This window comes from Cryptomeria japonica, chromosome 11 (genome assembly GCF_030272615.1).
Source record: "Cryptomeria japonica chromosome 11, Sugi_1.0, whole genome shotgun sequence".
Taxonomy (NCBI): domain Eukaryota; kingdom Viridiplantae; phylum Streptophyta; class Pinopsida; order Cupressales; family Cupressaceae; genus Cryptomeria; species Cryptomeria japonica.
The window spans coordinates 343,491,560-343,516,861 of NC_081415.1; the positions used below are offsets into that span (position 1 = coordinate 343,491,560).

The window sequence follows — 25,302 nt, forward strand, 5'->3', positions numbered from 1 at the left end:
ATCCATGTTTTCGTATGAACATTTAAAATTTCCATATATATTTTAAATTGTCCCTACATTTTATATAGTCATCCCTTTTGTTGTCCCCTAGCTGTCCCCAAAATTAGCAAAAAAAACGCCATCCCGGAAACGTGTCCCCCCATCCCCTGCTGTCCCTGTCGTGGAAAATCAGAGTAATGTAGGAAACTTGTTTATAAATGAAGCTTTCTATATCTGATTTTTGAATTCTGAGCTATAGTCAAGGAGTTATGAACTTGACAAGCGGTACCACTAAAATAGCCCCATGCAAACAGTTTGTTTCCAGTTGTTTGACATTATCCAGCAATCAATTTTTTTCATACAATGGAGACATGTCACCTAGGAGGGATGCAGTGTTCTGATTAATATGAAAAATAGGTTTTAAGGACCCGAAACCTTTAACATAGGAGCATAAAATAGTTCATCAAAAAGCATCCAGACCTGCTTGAAACAGCTTACAAAGCGATTGCCAAAAAGGCCAGTAAACCAAACGGACAGCAAAAGAAAGGAACAACAAAGCGGAAGAACCAGAGAAAAGACAAAAAGATTAACAACAACTAGAAAGACTTAAGAAGATCCGCCGCCTTATTGACCAGCTGGTCATAGTTTGCCGCAACAACTTTGAGTTCTTCCATATCCTTGTTTGGCTTCTTCTCCTTCTTTTTGCCTCTGGTCCTTGTTCTAGGTCCTTTCACTTCTCTCGTACCTTCAATGTCTGGTTCCAGCTCTAGGGAATCCTTCTCGTCCTCCAGTTTGCTGATGAGGATTTTGGTATTGTCGGCCGAGGCCTTCAGAATGCTAAAGCTTTGTTCAGCAATACTTTTGAGGCATTTTTCAATTTTGTTGAATTTGTTATCAGTATCCGCCATTCTCTGGTCCATAACATTATCTTTAGTTTTTATCTCTGTCAGGTCCTTCTCAATTTGCTCGAAAGTAGGGTTGAAGGAATCTCTGATCTCTTCGGCTCTGGCAACAATTTTAGTCAAATCCTCAACATATTCCGCCATAGATTTGCCTCCACCAATACTGATTGTCTCCAAAATTTGGACCCTGTGGCTCAACTTCTTATTATCCTCCACAGCTTTCTTGTAACTGTTAATTAACCAATCGATGGTGTCCACAAGACCTTTCAATCCCTCAGAGGGAGGATTTGAAGGGGGAGTTTTTTCACCAGGATTGTCCTGTTCATTTTTAGGGGCGTCGCCACTAGTGATCTTATCAACTTTTCCATCAATCCTCTGATCAAAACTTTCCCCTGTGGTCTCCTCCAATTTCTGGTCGACTTCAGGATCCTTTCTCTGCACTTGTTCCTCCAGCTCCATAACATTATCTTCCTGCCTCTTCTGTTTGTTCCTTGTCTGAATAGAAATTTTGGTTTTCTTTTTCCGAGGAGACTGGGGTTCATCATTCTCAGAATCCTCAGAGACCTCCTCCTCCGAGGAGGAATGAATCTGGAAAACTTTTTCTTTAGATTTTTTCTTACCCTTTGAGGACGAGGGCCTGGTACTCACTTGGTTTCTTTTCTTACCAGTTTTAGCTTCAGAGTCATCCAGACTCTCCTCTGACTCACTCATCGAATCACTTTCAGACTCCTCACCCATTGAAAAAACAGAATCCAACCCTTCCTCCTTAGACTCAGAGATAGAAGGTTGAGGGCGGGCAATTTGGTTGGCTTTTAGGTGGTCATAAATTAACACCATAAGACCTTGATGCATGGCTGTATCACCCTTAGGGTTCTCTTTATGGGCCTTAATGGTAGCATTCATAGAACACAGCAGGAAATATGGAATATTAACTTTTTCATCATACCTGAAATGGTTAAGCAAAACAAAATGATAGCCATACACTTTTGTGAATCTGCCATCCAAGGTAACATAACGCAGAAGAGCTTTTCACTTGTTCTTTTTAGTAAATTTTTAATTTTTCTACTGTATAACGGTATAAAGCTAGATTCCAGTGAACAGAGTTAAAGGCATACACCTACTCACTTTTCCAATAAAATCATATTGTTTAGCAATTTAGTTCTATAACAAATTGAATTTTGTAGCTAGTGTGATGTCCACTAGTTGCACCTGTAATTCAGATCATTTCTAAATAAACAAATCGTAACTGAATCACAGGTGAACACTCTTACTATAATAGATGGTATTGAATTTAAAGATTGAAAATGGTGAACACTCTTACTGTAATAGATGGTATTGAATTTGAATAAAACTAAGTGTTGACAAGTGGGAATCAAAGATTACTAACATCAAACATTGATCTGTATGTTTATCATTTTCATGTGTTCTTATCATAGTGCTTCAAGGATGAATCCTTTCCAATATTGGAGGGTATGTTATAAACTAAATGAATTAGAACTAACCATCTTGTAGGGAAATTTTCTGTGCTACTTTCTACTGGACCTTATATGTTATCTAGTACCTGATCTCCTATCTATTTACTATTCTCTGTATTGTATCATTTTAATACAGCAAAGCATGTTGGTATAAATTTGTTTCCTACAGTATTTTTTATCACGATGTTTTGTTAAAATTTACTTTTTGCTTAAGAAAATCTTGTACTCAAACAGACATATTCTAATCATGTTCAAATACCATTTAGAACTTCTATTTAATTTTAATTTTCCAATTAGTGACACTTTGATGCTAAGATGATTGAGGAAGGCACTTTCATATTTAAATTATCTTCGTTCTTCCTCTTTTAAAGTCCTGAATACATAGGGCAGTTGTACTTTTGAGGCCGAATGCATGAATCTCATTTTATATATGCAGTGATCTCTGCAAATTGTAAATTAAAATATTTGCCCATCAGCTTCCATCATGAATTGATCCCTAACCTCTGTTTTGGCTAATCTTTTATAGACAGAGAGCAAATGCATTTTTTAATAAAGAATGAAAGCTTTGTATTTTCAGAATATAAGTTCCATTTACACCTCCATATTATAATGAACTACATGGTTAAATTAAACTCTCCTTTGAATAAATGATAGTAGATCCATACATAAAAGTTATCGCATATGCAGTAAGGAAAATAAAGATAAGAGAAAATTACCTTTATAAAACCTTTATGACATATGTAGGTGCATTACCCAAAAGAAGCACTTCAGCAAATTGATTTTACTGAAACCAAGTCACTACTTCTCCAACAACAGGTATTTTAGTACGTTTTGCACCCTATTCTTTCAGAGCAATTTTTTTGTCAATAGGAACATAATTTTTCGCAGTTTTTATCCTAAAGATGTGTTTTTGTTTGCATTGTGTAATTGGAGACATGAAATTCTAATTGGTGCATTTTTTGGATTTGGCTTTCCATGGGGTTTATAGAATCTACAATTGCGTTGGCTTTTACCAGAATCTTTATTGAGGAAAGGAAATTCAAATGAAAGTTCGCTCACATTGGATGGTTGCATGAAAGATAGCAGTCAAGTACTTGGCTATAGTTGGAGTGGTCATCGAAAACTACCCTCGTATATGGATCATTTTGTTTTTCCTGAGGATCTTATGGCAGCTTTGCGTACCATAGCTATGAAAGAAGAAAACATGCATGCTATTATGTCTTTGCTGAAAGAGGTAATGCAATTACTTCTTCATGTGCATACAATCTTGCTTTTTTGCATTATTTGGGTAAAAAAATTGAGTAAATACTCTTGCAATGTAACAATGTTCAATGCTAAGAAATTTGTGTATACTCACATTATTTATAAGGAGGTTTCTTATACATTAGTCATCCTTGAGAAAGTCAAATTTAAACAAAACAAAAGTACTTTACAAGTTTATGTTATGTCGACTAATTTTTAGCAGTCCACATGGATCCTTGAATTGTCCAAAAAGTGTTTGAAACATACAACACGATCTTAATGATCATGATACCACATTTCTGTTGGAATTCAGTGAGGTGAGTGTTGTTCACCTGCAGAGAATTCTGTATTCTCATAGTAGACTAATCAGTCCACAATTGTCAAATTCAATGGTTTGTCTTATTGGATTTCAGCCAATAGTGAGCATTGGTGAGAAGTGAGAACTCATGAGAACTGTTTATCATCATACGACATAGCATATTAGAGGGCTTAGCTAATATTTTTCAATACAACTGTGTTAAAGTATTTAAGAATTTAAGGTTTCTCATCATATTACATGATCCATCGTCAAGGTTTGGTAATTTTTCTGGATAAAACTCAGACTTGTATGGTTTTTGAAACACTGAAAAAAGACCTGTATGGCTACAAGCCTACAAGTACGACTAGGAGATAGAGTGGTAGGGTTGGAGTGGTACTGTAAGGCTTTAGAAAGGACTGCTGATCAACAATAAATTTGTTGGCAATTTGGAGGAATTGATTATGTGTTGCATTGATGTTTGTCATTGATGTCAACACTAGCTTGTTTGGTTGTCTACCAGGTTCTAGTAGACTGGTTGGATTGTGATGTTGATCTAGAAATCATCTTCGGTATTCTCCGGTACGTTCAATTTGGTGGAATTGGTTGGTTCGGTCATTCATGTGCATGCAACATTCAGTTGGTTCGGGATTTGGTGATCCGGAAGCTATCATATGTTCTAGTAAGCCTTTTGGTTATCGGTAAGGGTTTTACCGACAGAGCTTTGTTGAAGATCTTTTGATGGATTCGATAAGTAGTGTTGGTGCGGTTTCTAGAAGGTTCTCAAGATGCTGATGGTTATCATGTTCGTGTTCCAGTTGATCGGTGGTGTTGCATTTGGCTTATGGCGACCTATTTTAGGTCCAGTGCTATTCGGTGTTATTCTCCTAAGTTATGGACCGGTTTATGTAAGGTGCTGGTGGATGCTTCCGATGCGTTACCGGTTGGATTTATTGTTTGGTTAATGTTATTTTGGTCTTAGGCCGACTTGGGTTATCATTGGTTTGCGGGTTTATGTAAAGAATTTATTGTATTAACTTTTAGGTAGCCGGCCTAATTGTTTAGGTCCTGGGTTTGTATAAATATGATGTAAGATCTCTTTGTAGATCACGGTCACGGATGGTTATGGGATTATCTATGTGTGAATAAAGTTGTAATCATATGTAGAGGTTTTGGTCGATCATAGGTGATCGATTGAGTTTGAGTAAGAGGTTTAAGACCTCCGGTATTGAGCTTAACCGAAACTGTACTCAAGCATAAGAGATGCTATTCTTGTAGTTCACTCTTCTTTCCGGATTGTAGTCCGAAGATTTCTTATAGTTAGTGAGGCTCCTTTTGTGATGAGCAGTGCGCTCTAGGCAGTGTGCCTTCCTGCATGTGTAGGCCCCTTATATGTAATATTTATTCATCCAATTAGTGGATAGATATTGTGGGTCTCCAATCCCACCGTGGTTTTTCCTCTTTGAGGTTTTCCACGTATAAATTTGTGGTGTTATGGTGTTGATCTTTGTGGTTGCATTATTACTTGTTGTTATTTGCTTTTATGCATATCGGTTGCTAAGTTGTTGTGCTAATAAGGTTAAAATTAATCATTCTGGGAGAAAACTGATTCATCCCCCCCTCTCAGTGTTCTTGGATTCCAACAATTGGTATCAGAGCTTGGTGCCTCGTAATAAGTCTAACATCTTGAGGAAGATCCTGAATCCAGAATCCATGGAGATGGGTTTGAGGAAAGAACGTGAAGTAGCACTTGAAGACTATGATGTTGAAAGATTGAAGAACATGAAGCTGCAAGATGAGCTGAGATCTGAAAAGGAATTCATCTTTACTCTTCAAGAGAGGTTGTCATCTGCTCAAGCCAAAAGGAAAGAACTCTATGATCAATTACAAAATCAGGATGATGAAGAAAAGAATGCTCTTAAGGAACTATGTCAGAAGTTGAGTCAGGAAAATGGTGTCATGAAGAATGAAATGCAAGCCCTAACCATGAGGATGTCCAAGGAGATTGAAGACCAAAAGAAGAATGAAGAAAATCTTGCCAAATCTTTGAAAGACAAATCTGAAGAATGCTTTAGGGTGGCACATGAGAATGATATGTTGAGAACTGAATTAGTACAATCTCAGAACAATGAGCAGGAGTTGGAAAGAATGATGATAGTCCTAAGAAGTGATCCGGATTCTGCAAATGAGTACAAAGACAATTTCAAGGTCAGTTTTGCAAAGTTTGATGAATTACTGAAGAATCAAAGGTACAATGGAGACACTAGAGGTCTTGGATATGAGCTTGGAGAAATCTCTAGTACTGCAAACCAGGATGATACATCCGGTCAGAAGAACAATCAGGAGAATCCACCAGTCAACTGGAATCAGAGGTCATCGTTAAGACAACCCAATACACATAAATTTAATGGTAGATGCTTTATTTGCAATAAGTTTGGTCATATGGCAAGTCAATGCAAAAATAGAGTCAATCAGAACAACAATTCATTTACCACTCAGTGTTTCAATTGCAAAAAGTATGGTCATAGGACAGTAGATTGTAGAATGAATGTAAAATGTCATGCATTCGAAAAGTTTGGACATATGGCTAATTAAAGTAGGTCAAAAAATGATCAAAGTTACAACAAGGCAATTCAAAAGAACAATGTCACTTGTTATGCATGCAACAAAGTAGGACACATTGCTAAATTTTGCAAAAGCAAGAACCTACTGGCAAGAAATGACAAATCCAATGAGAAGGGAAAGCAAAAAGTTGATGATATTCGGAAGGAGCATGAGAAGAAGTGGGTTATGTAGTCTGAAGGACAACTAGCAGAATCAAATACCCCAAATGTTCATCCTGTAGAGCAAAATGTTCCTGCACCTGCAGGAAACTCATCTGGTAACTAAGGCATTAGCCTTAGGGGGAGGCAAATTGATGACAGATCTTGCATTACCCCCGATAGTGGTTTGAAAGCATGTTTCAGATATTGGAGAAGTCAAGTTGAAGGTTATCGACGAAGATTTGTTAGATCTTGGATCTGGTTTGGTTTACTGGTAAGACGTTTTATGAGTTATGGTTTGGCCATACACCTACAGTTAAGCTTTTCAGAATCTTGGGTAGTGAATTGGTAAGTTTGATCCTAGATGTGATGAAGGGATATTTCTTGAAAGCAAAGCATATAGATGTTATAAGTTTATAACAAAAGATTGCAGAGAATTGTGGAGAGCGCTAATGTCAAAGTGGATGAGCAGTACAAAGGTCAAATCAGAACTTATGAAAGAGAACCGGAAGTGGAAATGATCATAACAGATCTGGTAGTGCCTACACCGAAATAGAATGTTGAACCAGTTACCCCGACAGTATCAGAAAATTCAACAGTAACTGAAGATCAGAGCAAAGAAACAAAAAGTCAGAAGACTCCTAGGTATGTAAGGTTGAATCATTCAAAAGATCAAATCATTGGAGATAGGAGAAAAGGAGTGATGACAAGAAGAAGGTTGGCAGCTGAAGAGGTATGCTCAATTTCTCAAATTGAACCGGCATCAGTAGTTGAGGCATGTAAGGATGAATGTTGGATGGAAGCTATGGAAGAGGAATTGGATCGGATAGAAAAGAACAAAACATGGACTTTAGTTCCCCGGCCTAAAAATAAGAATGTTATTGGAACTAAATGGGTTTTAAGGAATAAATTGAATGAAGATGGACAAGTTGTGAGGTCTACAAAGGATATTCTCAAAAGGAAGGAATTGATTATGATGAAACTTTTGCTCCGGTAGCAAGGATTTTTAGATACTTACAAGGAATAACTGAATATGGTTTGTGGTATCCTAAAGATGATGACTTTACACTATGTGCATATACAGATGCAGATTAAGTTGGAGATATAGATGATCGGAAAAGCACATCCAATGGAGTTTTCTTTCTTGGAAAGAAACTTGTTTCATGGATCAGCAAGAAATAGTCATGTACTTCTTTATCTACTGCTAAAGCTGAGTATGTTGCTGCTGCTACTAGTTGTACACAAGTTCTATGGATGAAGCAAATGTTGAAAGATATAAGGGTAGATTGTAATGAACCGGTAGTTATTCACTCTAATAACTCTGCTGCTATTGACATATCAAAGAATCCGGTATTTCATTCTAAAACAAAGCACATATCAATTAAGTATAATTTTTTGAAGGAAAAGGTAGAAGCAAATGAAGTCAGATTGGTTTATGTGAACACTAAAGAGCAAATTGCAGGTATCTTCACAAAACCTTTGCCCAAGGAGTCATTTGAGCACTTTAGAGACAGATTGGGGATCTCTGCCCCTCCGGTAGAGACTTAAGTGATGTCGATTGGCATCAGTCCGGTATGCATTATCAGAACTATCATTCATTCCAGATTGATGAGTTGGTGCTACTACTCAGGAGGAGTAGTTAGCTATGTGGTTTAGAGGATCTATGGCTTTTCTTTGATGTTTATGTCATATTTCTGGCATTGATGTCAAAGGGGGAGAGATATACATGTGAAAAACAGAGCTTAACAGAGATATCAGTCATAGGGGGAGCTTGGTCTATGGATGGTTAAATGGTTTAGAACTTCATTGATATATCATTTGTTGGGTGTCTTCCATTGGGGGAGACTTGTTTGGCATTTCTTGGCATTTGGATGTTTTTCACATCTAGGGGTTGCCATCAATGCCAAAGGGGGAGATTGTTGGCAATTCGGAGGAATTGATTGTGTTGCATTGATGTTTGTCATTGATGTCAACACTAGCTTGTTTGGTTTTCTACCGGGTTCCAGTAGAGTGGTTGGATTGTGATGATCTGGAGATCATCTCTAGTATTCTTCGGTACATTCAGTTTGGTGGAACTGGTTTGGTTCGGTCATTCATGTGTGTGTCACATTCAGTTGGTTCGGGATTCGGTGATCTGGAAGCTATCATATGTTCTAGTAAACCTTTTGGTTACCGGTAAGGGTTTTACCGACAGAGCTTTGCTGAAGATCTTTTGATGGATTCGATAAGTGGTGTTGGTGCGGCTTCTAGAAGGTTCTCAGGATGCTGATGGTTATCATGTTCGTGTTCCAGTTGATCGGTGGTGTTGCTTTTGGCTTATGGCGACCTATTTTAGGTCCGGTGCTATTCTATGTTATTCTCCTATGTTATGGACCGGTTTAACGTGTTGGTGGATGCTCCCGATACGTTACTAGTTGGATTTATTGTTTGGTTAATGTTGTTTCGGTCTTAGGCCGACTTGGGTTATCATTGGTTTGCGGGTTTATGTAATGGATTTATTGTATTATCTTTTAGGTGGCCGACCTAATTGTTTAGGTCCCGGGTTTGTATAAATATGATGTAAGATCTCTTTGTAGATCACGGTCACGGATGGTTATGGGATTATCTGTGTGCGAATAAAGTTGTAATCATATGTAGAGGTTTTGTCCGATCATAGGTGATCGATTGGGTTTGAGTAAGAGGTTTAAGACCTTCGGTATTGAGCTTAACCGACACTGTACTCAGGCATAGGAGATGCTATTCTTGTAGTTCACTCTTCTTTCCGGATTGTAGTCCGAAGATTTCTTGTAGTCAGTGAGGCTCCTTTTGTGATGAGCAGTGCGCTCTAGGCAGTGTGCCTTACTGCATGTGCATGCCCCTTATATGTAATATTTATTCATCTGATCAATGGATAGATATTGTGGGTCTCCAATCCCACAGTGGTTTTTCCTCTTTGAGGTTTTCCACATATAAATCTGTGGTGTAATGGTGTTGATCTTTGTGGTTGCATTATTACTTGTTATTTTCTTTTATGCATACCGGTTGCTAACTTGTTGTGCTAATCAAGTTAAAATTAATCATTCTGGCAGAACATTGATTCACCCCCCCTCTCAGTGTTCTTGGATTGCAACAAAATTGTGTTAGATTGCACACCAAAAATGAAAAAAAATGATGTATGGTGGCTCCCTAATTGGCTCCAAATCTGGTTTGGACCTTCAAGTATGTGGCACCAATTGTAAGTGATGTAAATTGGCTGCAACGATGTCAAATAATGTTGCACGGATGAGGTATGATTGTCCAAATATTGTGGAAACCCTCCTTGTGATGGTGCCTCAAATTGGCAAAATGATTAGAATAAGTGATGATGAAACAAGAAGAAACTCTGACAATTCTAAAAAATAGCAATATTGATGATTTGTTTGCAAAAATCAATCACTCCAAATTGGAAAATGACCAAAATCAGCTTATATTCAATGCTTGATTGTAATTGCCAATGTTGAAGATGAAGGTTTTCGTTGTCAATTTTGTTAGTGACAATCTAACAGGGGTTTAATCCTCCAAGATCTCTGATCAGCTGAGGGTTTTCATTCTTGGTTGAGAAATTGAACATTATGCTCAAATCCTTGAAGAAATTGATTTGCAAAATGATAAAATAATGATGCTCAAATGAATTCAAGCACCCTACTTATGCAAGTCTCCAAAATGGGCCCATGAGTCCAATTTTTGTAAGTATTTAAAAATCCTTTTTTATTTTAATAACAATATTACTAAACTGCTACTTAAATTAGAAGTTACAAGGCCCAACTTAAAATAATATTATTAATAATTTTCCTTACTTTATCCTTTAGCACATCTTTTCTAATATCATGAGATAACCCAGCGATTCAGTCTAGCGACCCAACCACACCTTGCCTTGGTCTCACTTTTTGCCAAGTTTTGGGGTATAGAGGGGGCGAGCTGAGGCGAGAATACCTCGATGGACGACTAAGCAGGCTCAAACAACCCAGCCACCAAGTAAACCTAGCCAGCGAGAGTTGAACCTTGGACCTACATGGGAAGAACCCAAAGCTTTGGCACAACTTTACCAACCATTTGAGCTATGGGTCGAAGCCTTATCCTTCAGCGTATTGGAAATGGGAATAGGCTAGAGGTTTTCTCCATGTCTCTTTTTAAAAAGAGGTCATTACATCAAACACATTAAAGAGTGTTAGCTACCAACAAAACAAAATAGTGTAGGTGTTTCCAACAGGTTTGCTATAGCCTTCACCAATAACCATTAAAAAATGGAAGAGCATCTCTATGGATTTCATCACCAGCCTTCCAAGAGTTCAAGGTAAGGATTGCATATTGTTGTAGTGGATGGATTCACTAAATATGCTAACTTATTTGCAATCTTTTGATTACAAGATACAATTGGCTGGATTGCTTTTTAGAGAAGTATTTAGGCTTCATGGGCTGCCTAAGAGCACAGCAAGTGATAGAGATAATAAGTTCCTTGGTTTATTTTAGGAGTTTTTCTGTTTGGTAGGAATCAAGTTGATACCCAATACCAATTCTCACCCTAAAATGGATGGGCAAATAGGTATCTTGAATAAGTGTATTGAGAAATATTTGAGGAATTATGTAGCAAGAAAATGAATTTTATCAATTAAATGGCTCTATCTAGGGAAGCATTGCTACAATACTTCACATCATATATTTATTGGTACAAATCTATTCAAGGTTTATATGGTTATGATGCTTTAAATTTTGTTAATTTTGTCCTCATAGACAGTAGAGTGCTTGGAGTCTAAGACTTGGTCAAGCAGAGCCAAGAAATTTTAGAGTCACTCAAGGAAAATCTTCAACAAACACAAAATCCATAGATGTATGCAGATTAACACTACATTTAGTGGACGTTTGTGTAACGTCCCTTTTTATTAAATGCCCTATTTTTGCCCTAAAATCAAATTTCCAAGGAAGTAGGAGATGGAATAGGGTTACGTACTGTTGATGTGTTTTTTTATGCACATGCGAACACAGAATAAAATACCAAGGTATCTTATCCTCTCTTGAACAAAGTTTCCCCGAATGCTGAAGATTTCGCCTAAGGATCAATCGAAGCAACTCCAAGGTTCTGGTATATAGGTTCTCTACGTGTGGATAAGCTTTGTTGGTGTGATGTGATTTTGCTGGATTCACAAGGGGACTTACATTCGAATGCCTAAGCGTTTAATCTACTGGAACTTGAGTCCTATCTACTAGCTGGGAGATAAAAAAAAGCAAAAGATTGAGGGTTCAGGAAGTCTACTCTAAGACCTAGAATGCAAGAAGATAGATGAATGACTAGGTGGAGTCCTATTGGGTTGGGCCTCACCATCAGGTTGAACAATCCGACACCAACTCAGTGCAATCTTCTAAGGGATGCTTCGAATATGTTCAAATCGTTACACCATCAGACATTGATCAGCATTCAAGTTAATGCATGAACAATAGACGCATAACAATTCGAGATTAAGCTCATTCAATGCCAGTTGACCACGCAGGGCACCCTTACAATCAGCAAGAGGCTAGTGGTTTGGACTAGGCGGATTCCACGCAAGTGCATTCAGTAACTTCCTTCATTCAATCTAATTATCTATCATCTAAAATGAAGATTCAACAAGAAACCATGCATATTGCAAAGAAACAACACACTTCACCATAACTTCAATGAAAATGGAGTTCATTTACAATCAAGGCTTTCTTGCCTTCTCTTCCTAATCTACTCTAATTGCTATTTATTCTCTATTGATCACTAGCTATTCTAACCTCTATTTACTAACTATTAAACCCCCTATTAACCTTTACAAATGAAAAGCCAAAGCTTTATATAGAGAGCTCTTTACATTTCAATGGCTCTGATTGATTTACAATCAATGGCTGGGATTACAAGATAAAAACCCTAATTAGGGTTTGTTACAACAAACTCTCTTAGCCAATGAGAAAATTAAATTTCATAAGTGTGGACCAATAGGAAACCAGGGTAGGTGCCTCGAAGTTTGTGCCATCACTTGTGAGTTAGGTACATTGAATCTGGACATGCTAATGTGGACCTATCTGACTGGAGGAACAGTGACTGGGATGCCACCTTGTCTTGCGTTTGTGCTTGGTCAGGGAACTTTGTATCTCTTGATATTCGATTAGAAGCTTAACTTTGATTAACTCTTCTGAAACTATCTGCTTCTTCAACGTACCCTTGCACTGACTTTGGTTGCCTCCTTCGTCCTTGATGTACCTGATGAATAGCGTACCTCTCCTTAACTCTCTTGTGTTTGATGAAGTCTCCTCTTGATTTTGCATAATGGTGATAGGAAGTCATGGTCAAGTCACCTTCTCTAGTAGCTCATCTTGCCTTGAAATGTTTATAAGATCCTTCTTCTAATCTCTTGTGATCTCTCTGAGGATAGTTCTAACACTTGAAGTCCTTTGATTTTAGCAACACCCTGGGTACCTTCTCATGCATCTAAGTGTCCTTGATGATGATGAAACTTGAAGAGGTCGCCCTTGTCCTGGCCTGATCTCCCTCCAAGTTGATTTTATTGATCTGCAAAACAAACAAAAGATGGTGTCAAGCACTTATGATATATTCATCCTAACATGGTATTTCTTACTTCAAACCATTAACAAGAAGGCGTTAGGATCAATTTGCTTTGGACCCTCTAGAAGGACAGACCCTATAATGAAATTCGCTCTGGACCCTCTCCAAGGACAGGCCTTATAATGAAATTCGCTCTGGACCCTTTGGAAGGGTTAGGAGCGAAATTTGACAAAGTTGCTCAATTTACCTTACATAGACTTCATTTTCAACCTTACCTTACCAATATCAAATCATTCGCCTCCAAATATACTTAAGAATAGGTTTCTCTCAAGGGCCTAGGCAAAACACTAGACCTCCTAGGAATTTCGCTCTGGACCCTTTGGAAGGGTCAGGAGCGAAATTGGCATTTTTGGACAAATTCTTCACACTTTGTGACCACAACTCACTCAAATGCATGCGTAAGGATGCCTCTAACCTCAATCAATGTTAGGCTTGATACAAAATTGAGAGCAAAAGGAGGTTTCAAGAGAATTCGCTCTGGACCCTTTGGAAGGGTCAGGAGCTTAAGTGAAATTCGCTCTGGACCCTTTGGAAGGGTTGGGAGCGAAATTTGTCATTTAGTCTCAATTCCATCATTTCCTTTGCTCCAATCCACTTCTCAAGGCAAGTATACATCAATCCTCTCTCAACTATGCCTTAGGAACCAAGATTCCAACCCCAAACAAGGAGCAAATTAGAGGTTTAGGAAATTTCGCTCTGGACCCTTTGGAAGGGTCAGGAGCGAAATTCTTCCTTTTGCACCATTCATCTTCCATTCATCATTACTTTGCCTTGAACTCAATTTCTCAAACCTCCTTCTATCACCATCAAGTCAATTCGCCCTCAATTTTGCTTAAAACGAGATCTTTTGGGTGCATTAGGCAAAATGGGGAGTCTTAGGAATTTCGCTTTGGACCCTTTGGAAGGGTCAGGAGCGAAATTTTCTTTTCTAGACTCGACTCACACTCAACTTGCCTTGGACTTGCCTTTTCCACCCTTACCTATTCACACTCAAGCCAATTCGCTCTCAAAGTGATGTCCACTCAATGTTTCTAGTGAAGAATTAAGTCTTTTGTAGGATTTCGCTCTGGACCCTTTGGAAGGGTCAAGAGCGAATTTGAGGGATTAGTCTTGGACATCAATCAAACATTCAAACTTCACCTTCACTCACGTTGCCTTGGCCTTCGAACATGCTAACAAATCACCTTAAGGAGGCACCTAGTTCAAAATGTTGGATCAAAAGTACATCCTGACAATTTCACTTAGGTACCTTTGGAAGGAGAGGACTTAAAGAGGAATTTCGCTCTAGACCCTTTGGAAGGGTCAGGAGCGAAATTTTGCTTTTTGGCTCAAATTCCTCATAGATTTCATCTCACTTGGTTGCAACCCACTTCAAAGGTATGTATGAATCAACCTTGCCTCAATCATGCCAAAGATTTTGACCTAAACAAGGAGATCAAAGGAAATTCGCTCTGGACCCTTTGGAAGGGTCAGGAGCGAAATTGGCCATCTTGGTCAAATTCCTAACATTTTCATCATCTAATCTTGTTTGAATACGCTCGCAAGCATAAATAGGTCGTTCCTCATTCAGTCAAGGCATAGGAGCAAGCTTTTTGATCTAAGTTAGGAGATCTAAGGAAATTCGCTTTGGAAGGGTCAAGAGCGAAATTTGCAATAATGCTCAAATTCATGACCTTTTCTCCAAATAACTAGGTCTAAGTTTGTTCAAAGGCATCCAAAGGGTGAATTCAAGCTAATTTCCTCCCAATCCACACCTTAAAGTGAAGTTTTTATCCAAAATAGGAGGGCAAAGAGAGCTAAGGAAGATTTCGCTCTTGTCCCTTTGAGAGGGTCAGGAGCGAAATTGAGGTTCTCACTCAAATTCCTCATTGTCCATGATCAAAAATTTGCTCAACTTAATGTCCAAGGCATCTTTGACTTGACTCAATGGCATAGGTCTCAAAAGGCAAAATTCCTAGCGTGACACAAAGACTTCCTTAAACTCAATCAAGACTCGACCTTAGAAGCAAGACCCAGGCCTAACCAAAGGGAGGCTTCCAAAGAGACCCTGACCTGGACCACTTACTGGCCCACTTCAATTCAAGCAGACCTTGTTATCCTAATGATCTCTCTGGCAACTCTCCAATGCAAAGATTAATAGCACAAAGCCTAAAAAGACCAAGCCAGGAAGACTAACCCTAGAAAGCAAAAAGGAGGGGTCCCCATTTGCAATGGGGCGATGTGTGAATACGTCACAACACGTACCAACTTAGATCAGCCAAATTGATGTCCTAGAAACATGTTAGATAATCATTGAAAACATAATTAAACAAATCTTTGTTAGAAATACTAAGCAAAACATAAATCTCGCTACTAGGGTTTTGGAACATTAACTTGATTATAAGATAGACATAACTTAATGATGGATCTCAACCATAGGGAGGCTAAGATAAGGGTATGTTAGGCTCAAGAATGGATATTCAATCCCTCTTGGCCTCATGTGGCCCTTGCCATCCATATGAGGTGGTGTACCTAGTGAGGAATCCCATAGCCGTTCCCCTCACCATCCTAGCTTTATCTTCCACCCTATGATCTGAATTCCTTAATCCTATGGTCAATCATGACAGGGAAGTTGGGATGACTACAGTAGGGTGTCCCAAGAATCCTTCCCTCCTAAGTGCAAGGACTATACTCCTTGTGCCCCCTTGGCCTCACGGGACCATTTGGTCACCACCATGAGGTGGCATACTTAGGAGAGGACCTCACTGTTGTTTCACCTCACTGTTGTTTCCCCTCCTTGTAATCCTTTACCACTTCTGTCATGGCTGATTGTATCATTTAAACAAATGTATAAAGAATTTCACATGATGGTGTGTGTGTGTGTGTGTGTGTGTGTGTGTGTGCGCGCGCACACACACACACACACACGTGTGTGTGTTTGTGTGTATATTCCTAGACTATAGACACATTATTCAGAAGTGAACAATCATACTCAAGATCCACTATGCTATATATCACAAGAAAACCCATACTAAATCACAGATATAATATCAACTGTTGTATGCCTGAATTTATTATCAATATCAGATTCTGGTCTCTTCAATACTCCCCTCTCATTTAACTCTCTATGATAATCTTATATTTACCCAAATGGACGATTCCTTTAGAGTCTTCTCTTTTCATCAACGATCATAACCCAAAGACAGGTTGCACCCTTTAACTTATGCAATATTAACATATCTTAACATACTATTACAAAGTCACATCTCCTCAAGGTTTAATCGTCGTTTTTAGTTTTAACATAGGTCACTTGTAATTAGATGTTTCTTTAATCAAATAAACCATTTCTTTTAATTGCTGTTTAAGGGAGCGCTGTCTTGTCAACATAATCACTTCCTTCGTAAAGTGCTTGCCCATACTTGCTGTTTATTAAATTGCTGTGTAATCTTGAGAAAGTTGGCCACCTTTATTAATTGTTGTTTTTCTTCAACACAAAGTACTGTCATGATTGCTGTTGTGGCTGCAATTGGGTTCAGGGGCATGACATTTTGAGGTTGGAAACATGGTTTTCTTAAGGTTACAATCTTCTCTCAAGGGAAGTGGAGCTGAGAAGCTCAAGCCTTGCTTCTATGGGCCTTACATAATCAGGTAGAGGATTAGGGAGGTTACTTATGAGCTTGAGTTGCTTAAACACAGTAGCAATGTCTAACTTCCTAAAGATTCATACACCAATAATTCCAATTCCTATTTTTGAAAGTTCTGTTCTACATGTAATTCCACACAGCTGTGTTAGATATCTGAATAAGTACACTGTTTTTGTCACTATCCAAATACAAGAATTTAGTTTGAGCACTGCACCAAACATTGAATATCTGACGCAAGAAAGAAAGTAATGACAAGTACAAAGACACATTATATAAGAAATTACTAATATTATTATTGGGACCAACCGAATTAATAAACATACAATATAATTCAAACATACTATTTTCATTTTGTCTGATCATAAATTGAATGCCATCTGGAACCTCTTTGATTTTTCCCCTGAATCATTAACTTTTGTGGACAGCTTATCGGCAGGTAATATAGGGCTAAAAAATGTTATTACATTTTTCTACCCTCAACCAGCGTCATGCAAAATCTCCAAACATCAAGTTATGGTTTGGTTCACCATTCAATGGGTGAACTATTTTTCTTCATACCAGTAAGGTCTGTAAATTTACTGCGATTCCCATGGGCATCTTCCTCCTCAAGTTCTGGAGAGAAGCATCTTTATGGTTCATCATCTCAATCAACTTCTTGTCCTTGCTATATTTTGCATCCTAGGGAATATAAGTTTGAATCATTCATAAAGCATACAGTAGTTGTTGAGATACATAAAACTAAAACAGGTTCTGTGTTTATATATATTTCCGTGTATAAAACAATATCATTGCAATCCAAATTAGCCCATCTGGCTTTATGTTGCTTGATTCTTGATGTACTGGTGGTTCAGCTATCTGAATCTGGATGCGAGAGGCAACCTTCGGAAGAAGATATCAAAGCAGCGATATGGGAGGTTTGTGGAAATGCTGGTTCCTTGCAATTGTTGGTCGATCTTCTTACTGCCAAGTAATTCCTCTGCTCCTCTTCAATTTTTACCATCTTGAGTTAGCAGAAGTCTGAAGAACAGCTTTTCTCTATTAATATATTAAAACTGTAGGGCATAGGAAATAAAATTTGAAATACATTGTTGATGCCAATCTCGAGTGGAAGTTAATTATGTGTCAAAGTTCCAAGTACCAATGGGGGAAGATATAGTTTTGATAAGTTGGCATATTCCAGATCTTATCTTATAGTGATAAGCAAAGCCAACTAACTAATAAATATTGGTAGAAGCTGCCATAACCAGATTCAATAGATTCTTATAAAAGCAAGGGTTCAAAAACATTCATGAAATTGGGGAATAAAAAAATATAAACAAATCTGGAATATTGGTTTACATTTGACACAAACGGGGGAATCATAATTGATACAATTTTCTGTAAACATGTCACTCATGGGACCTTTTCTAAAGAGTTAAAAAAAAATACACAGAATTATAATGTATGCCTATTTCCCTATTGTACCTGTGTCATTTAGATATGCAGGCATGTCTATTAGGACAGAAGTTGGATGGTCTAGACAGCTAAAAATAACATTTTTATTTAAATTGCAGTTTCCTTGACTAGTAGTGTCCTAGCTGTTGCAAATTTAAGGCCTTTAAATGGAGAAATTCAATGTGAGCAAAAATCTTACATAGCCTGCAACTTTAAGGCCTTTAAAATAGATAAATACATTGTGAGAAAAAAGCTGACATTGCCTACAAATTTAAGGCCTTTCAATGGAGAAATTCAATGTGAGAAAGAAACTTGCATTGCCCGAGTTAGAGCCAACAAGCAACGATTTTAATCTTCTGTTTTATTAGTACAAATCAGGTTAGTCTCAGTACGCAATGCTTCTGAAAATCAGTGTCCAAGGGTGTATGGTGCCAAACATTGGGAAGTTGATGGATGACATAGTAGGAAACTAAATATGCAATGATAATCCACAAAACGTCAAAGATAAACTAGTTTCAATGCATCAATGCTAAAACATACTGCAGTCCTTGTTGGGGTAAGAGATAGTGTGTAATTATACTATATTTCTTAGCAGTTGACTATAGTAAAAAATTCCACAGGCAAGGTAGTGCAGCCCTATCAATCACAATATAGAATTATTACAAATTGAATTAAGTAATAGGCATTCTCAGAGATATTTAGAGCAATGCTACTTGAGGGAACTGCAATTGACAGTACATACATAGAGCTTCCCTTGTCGTCTTCCCTATCAATCACAATATACAATTATTACAAACTGAAATAAGTAACAGGCATACTCACAGATATTTAGAGCAATGCTACTTGAGGGAACTGCAATTGACAGTACATACATAGAACTTCCCTTGTTGTCTTGTATGTATTTACTTCTTTCATCTTGCAGACTTCAATTTTAATTTTTTACATAATTATTGTTCTTTTTAAAAATAAAACTTAAAGGATTGATCATGCTTTTGTACTATCCAGTTTTCTTTTATTCAGTTCATTATGTGCTTCAATCCAGGATTATGGAGCTTGAAGAGGGTTCTGGAACTGAAGTCCATGACACGGAGCTTCTTGATAAGTTTCCTAAGACTATATTATCTCCAGAGGAACAGCATGCCGAGCTGAGGTATATTTGCCAACGGAAATTAACTTCAAATGCTTTGATTCTATTAGACTAGATGGATAAAATCATCAAGTAATCATTTAAGAAAGGTTATTTTGTTATTACTTTCTGTGAAGAGTTGTAAGATGGTTAATTTAATTATTCTTACAGTGATCGCCAATATAAAAGGCCTGAGACGGAATGCTCAATGCAAAAGAACATACGGGCAGCTATAATTTATCGCAGAGGGCAGAAACACCTTGCACACTGTTTTCTTGAGGAAGCACAAAATTCTCTTCAGTTGTGTTTGAGTGAAGAGTAACGGAATTAGTATCTATGCTCATAGGCTCACCTGCATTCTTTATTATAAAGTATAAACTCGACTAAAATACCTAAATTGCAGTACTGTGTTGTACAATTAAAATAGAGTCTCAGTTTTCCCAAGCCTTATTAGAGACAACTTCCTATTTTTCCAGACATGTTCTAGAATTGAATTTAAAGATTGTCATTTTATAATTGGTACAGCAAACTTGCAATAGGTTCTTGATTCATGAAAATCAGTAAAATTAATAGAGTTAACCACCATTCACATTCAATTAGTAAACTTAGAACACTTTCGAACATTCTTAAAATTATTTATTTCAGTTTTTTCAATCAAGATTAAGTATAAAAGCTGTAAATGGGTTTATGGGGGTATAAATGGTTATTAGATGATCAACATACCTTGGGATTTGTAAAATCGACCCCTCGGATGCTATTGTTTTTAAAAAGAAATTAATTCACAGCTACCGACTTAATTGATCAAATATTTTCCATCTAATCTAGAAGTGATAATTTTATAACTTCTCCAAACAATAGTGGTGACAACTCAACTCCACCACTTATGCTTGCACTTAAAGGTGGTAAGCTCTCATGGTTAGAGTCGTCACTAGACCTAGACCTAAACTTGTAGGGTTCATTCATGATGACTCTACCTATGTATCCCCTTTGGAAATCAAGGCTTCATAGTTTGCATATCTTCATCCTCTCATTTGTATGAGATTTTTTTTCTCACTTTAAACTCATGACTATTAATTAAGTGTAATCTATCAAACTTAGTCCAATTATAATATAATAATAACAATTTGTCATCATGTGTTGGTTTCGTACCAAACAATAGTTTACAAACATGCTTCACGTAGGGGTCATACCATTAAATAATTTCATGTTCACATATCGTGATTCTTTCAAACATGCACCATATATACATAGCACAGGCATAACAACAATAAGCTCATATGCACATCACAAGTTTAGCAATGACAAGCTCACACATATATCAAATATCCCACAATGATTAGCTCCAACATACATCACATATATCTAGTGTGAATAATTCACACAATACATTACATGTTCACATACAAAACAACTAGTAAAGTGGGAATGGATGTAACTTCCAACATGCATCATCTCACTACCTAATTCACAATCACATAAGCTTGTAATTAAGCAGATCTCGCTTGGAAAAGAAATGTCGATGCATTTCATACTACATTGTGTCTCCTGTCCCTTTACCAATCTATCACCACCTATGATGACAATCAAGCAACCCATGCCACTTGATGTCATTCCTAGCTAGCACATCAATAACAACATGCATAAAAGTCGAAGCCACTTACACAAGTAAATAGCGAGTGACTAACATAACACCTACCCATATTGCATCCTAGATAGAAAAGGAAAGTTGGTGCATTGTGCACTATAATGTAGGTTTCACCCTTTTTTCCTAGTCTTTTGTACCCAACATGATGATGGCAAGCATCCCATACTACTTACAACACCATTAGACAACTAGGAAGAGAATTTGGTGTACCCTATACTACATTAAGGTCTCATTCTCAACCTAGTATAGTCAAGTGCACATAGATGAGTCAATATATCCCCTACTACATTGCAAGTCCGCCCTCAATCCAAAGGGTAATGTAGGCACAAGTGACATTTCCATGAGTAGTTAACCTGCCTAGTGTGATGGATTCCAACTTCAATTGCTTATAGGCCATTATTGACAAGGTTTGTCCACCCAAGAAGTATCTTTTTAACATATATCACCTTATGACTATAGTGATATTGTCAGCCATCTTCTTCATAGCTCAGGTAGCACTTGACATTGATCACCCTCGTGCTATAGGTGACTACTTGCTAACCCTCCTAATACAATATTTAGCTCCACTTACCATTACCTACACATTGGGATAACTATTTGTGCAACCGTTTTTCATATCATAACCATGGAAGCCCTTGACAATCCTTCACCTCTATGAATCAAGTGAATGTCAGTTGATCTGTAGCACTAGCCCAAGTATCAATCATTGGCACGGCTTGATGATTGCTTATCACTAAAATGTCTCCAAGGTTCACACTTGGGTCATCTCTAGCTTGGAACTTATATAGCATGATTCACAAGTACTAGTCAAGTAAGTATATCACAATTAAGTGATTGAGGAGTTTATATATAGTCCTATAAGTTTGGAGTTGAATCCACAAACACATAAGAATCATTTTGTTCCAACACGAGATGACCTCTACTCAACTGGTATTCATAAACAAACCAACTACAAAGTAGTCAAACCCATTCATTTCATGCAACCTACTACTCAAAAGCACATTATGTATTAAATATAAGTTATCAAGTTTCTTTAACTCATTCATAATAATATAATACCCATTTTAACCTCAAATTGAAACCTATTGAAAAGGGAAGGTCAAAAAAGTGAGGAATAATCCCAAGAGTGCACAAAAGCATCCTTGTCCAAGGACTATATAAATATCCATTTCCAATAAGATTGAAGTCACATGTAACTATCCTCACAAGATCTTTCTTGAGGATTATACACTTGTAATTCCTACCCAAAGTACCCCTCATCTAATTTATAAATAACAATGATATGGTTTTCCATAGAAGGAAGTTAATTAAATCTTAGCAATGTAACATTTTTTTTTCTTGCAAACCCACCAAGGTTCTACACATATTAAGATTATCCTATGTAGGAGAACAAGTGTAAAGACGTAGACGCTCTAACTTCAATAAAAGAACGAAAACTCTTTATCTTCAAACAAATCTATAATTCACTTAATAAATTCATGTGTTTTTCCCAAATCATTCCATATTCACGTAATGTCATTCTTTCAAGGTTATAACATAAGCGAGTTCAATATGAAGTAACATAGATTTCATCTACCGGTACCATTTTTTGAAATGTTGCCGCTCAAAAACTCCCGCCTAGTGGCCTATGTTCTGGGGAGGACGCTTGGAGGAAGCCTTTCGGCCTGCGTTGTCTCTGGTCCTGGAGGTAGCCCTTCGGCCTGCGTTGTCCCTGGTCTTGGAGGTTGCCCTTTGGCCTGCGCTATCCCTGGTCCTGGAGGTCCTAGAGGTAGCCCTTCGGCCTGCGTTGTCCCTGGTCCTGGAGGTAGCCCTTGTGTTGTTAGTGGGGCTACTAAGAGTTCGTATGCGGATTGATTGGGTAAGGAGACTTAGTCATTCCTTGTTTGTTGCTCCATTGTTGTTAACTTGGATGATGAAATGATTAATGAAATAGATAAAGTGGCCTCTGATCTATCTTCTCATGCGGTTATCTATCGATTTAAAGACTTTTGGCCTAGTCTTCCAGGGCTTCATGATTGGGTCTCTAAGAAGTGGGAGCCCCTTATTTCAGACTCAGTGCAGATTTTCCCTTTGGCCAAGGGTTTCTTTGTTGCTAAGTTTGAAAATGCAGCTGACAGAAAGATTATTCTTTGCGATCATTTTTTTATTTGGGAGAACCGTTACCCTTTGATGATTAAACCATGGCATGAGGACTTCGTCCCTTTGTCTGAATCCTTATGTAAGATGCCAATCTGGGTTAGACTCCCTAACCTCCCTCTTCACTTTTGGGTGGATCCACTTCTTGAGGTTGTGGGGGATGCTTTGGGAGATTTTCTGATGGTAGATGCTGAGTCTTCTGATATCCTTCATTCTACCTATGCTCGTATCTTGGTGGACATTGATGCTTCTAAGGGGTTGCCTGAGGAGATTAAACTATCGACTCCCAAGGGTTTCTGGATCCAACCTTTGGATTATGAAGGCATTCCCTTCAGATGCAGAAGGTGCTTCAAGATAGGTCATGTAGCGGCTAAACGTGATTTACACAAATTTAAAGCAAAGAAGCCTCTGTCTTGGTGGATTGGGGCTTCCTCCCACCATTACATGGTGTTAAAGGGCTCTTCTCAGATGGGTACGGGGCCTGATATTTCTCTTGAAAATGTTGTTGAAGATGCTCCTCTTGCCTCTAGTGAGATGTTTTGTTCGGAGCCATTCGGCGGTTCGGAGTTGTCAAATGCTGCTGAATCTGCCCTTGTTGTTGGTTTTGACAGGTTTGAGGGTGTTGTTCATGAGTCTAGGGAGGTTGCTGGAGCGGTCCCTCTGCCTGTTGTTGTTTCCAGGGGTGTTTCTGACCGAAGTCCTGTTATGCCTGTTGGAGCTTCGTTGCTTGCTGGTTGTCCCTCAGTTGATGGTTCGGAGGTGTCAAATGTTGTTGGATCTGCCCCTGTTGTTGGTTTTGTCAGGTTTGAGGGTGATGTTCATGTGTCTAGGGAGGTTGTTGGAGCGGTCCCTGTGCCTGCTATTATTTCCAGGGGTGTTTCTGACCCAAGTCCTGCTATGCCTGTTGGAGCTTCGTTGCTTGTTGGCTATCCCTCAGCTACTGATTTTCCTACGTTAAATTTGTTGGAGTGGCAAGATGAAGCTTCTAAAGTTGAAGATGGTTGGATAACGGTAAAAGGTAAACGGTTTAAGAGGTCCTCACCTTCTTTTGACATGACCCTTTGATCCCACATGAAGGGTCCCAAAGGGAAATCCTAAGTGAGGGGGTTGTCTTAACCCTTGTGGGCAGTTGTGCTCTGTTTGTTTTGGGGTGCCTATAATTCCTCAGGCATCTTGTCTCTTTGGGGTTTCTACCATTTCTTTATCTGGTAGGCCTGTTGGTTTTCTCTGTCTTTTCTTTTTCACAACTTCGTTGCTTTTGTTGGAAGCTGTTGGGTCAGCTGTGCTAGTTTTTGGCTGTGGTTTTCATTGTTAATATCTTTGTACAGCCTGCTTTGTTGGGTTCTAGATCCTAGTAAAATCTTTTGGGTTTTGAGTCCCTTCAAAACCTGTTGTATGGGGTTTCTGGTCCCCTTAAAACCTGTTTTCCCTTATTCAAAAACATATGCGAGTTCAATAGTAGAAATATCAAGTCTCTATCCAATAAATAGGTAAATCGTAGTATTACAACATACAATTCCTCTAAATGAAATGAGATGAGTCCTTTGATCTTCAATCCATTAGCAAGCTTCAATTCAATCATTTGAATGAAGACGAGAACAAGATTCAATTGCTTTTTCCACCCAAGCTTGAAGCATACGCTTCCCCGAAATTCTTATTCAATCAAGAATACCCAACCCTGCACGAATTGCTAGCAAGAAGAATTCGACATGCAAGATGGAATCTTGATGCGTGCCTAGAATGATCTATGCATTTTCTATTATTCTAACTCATTTAAGAAACAAGCACAATCAATGCGAGGATATGGTAGAGTCATAAATACATCCAGAAATTCCAATGGTCAATAAGTTACTCGGTCGAGTATAATGTCATGCATAGCAATAAAAATAGTTTGGAAAAGCAAACTATACTCTCTAAAACCCCATATTCGGCACTCGTCCTGGAATGTATACTTTCCCCAAATTACATGACTAGCATATGCATTCATCTAGCATGCCTTATAACTTCTAATTTTACTTCTATGAGTATGTTTGTCAAATATTCTCATTCACAAGCAAACATAGATCGAAAACGATTCATGTGTGA

The 25,302-nt window shown here is 38.0% G+C and overlaps 1 protein-coding gene across 5 annotated transcripts in view; it reads left to right on the top strand.

Moving 5' to 3' along the window:
* LOC131074771 (uncharacterized) overlaps positions 1 to 20,032 on the top strand; it is a 294,384-nt gene extending 274,352 nt beyond the window's left edge. For all 5 annotated transcript variants that reach the window (XM_058011449.2, XM_058011456.2, XM_058011466.2 and 2 more), the window contains 5 exons: positions 3,101 to 3,172; positions 3,345 to 3,590; positions 17,728 to 17,843; positions 19,353 to 19,460; positions 19,608 to 20,032. In XM_058011449.2, the coding sequence (XP_057867432.2) occupies positions 3,101 to 3,172; positions 3,345 to 3,590; positions 17,728 to 17,843; positions 19,353 to 19,460; positions 19,608 to 19,758 (693 nt within the window). In that variant the 3' untranslated portion in view covers positions 19,759 to 20,032. The remainder of the gene's footprint in view (positions 1 to 3,100; positions 3,173 to 3,344; positions 3,591 to 17,727; positions 17,844 to 19,352; positions 19,461 to 19,607) is intronic.
* The last annotated feature ends 5,270 nt before the right edge of the window (positions 20,033 to 25,302 follow it).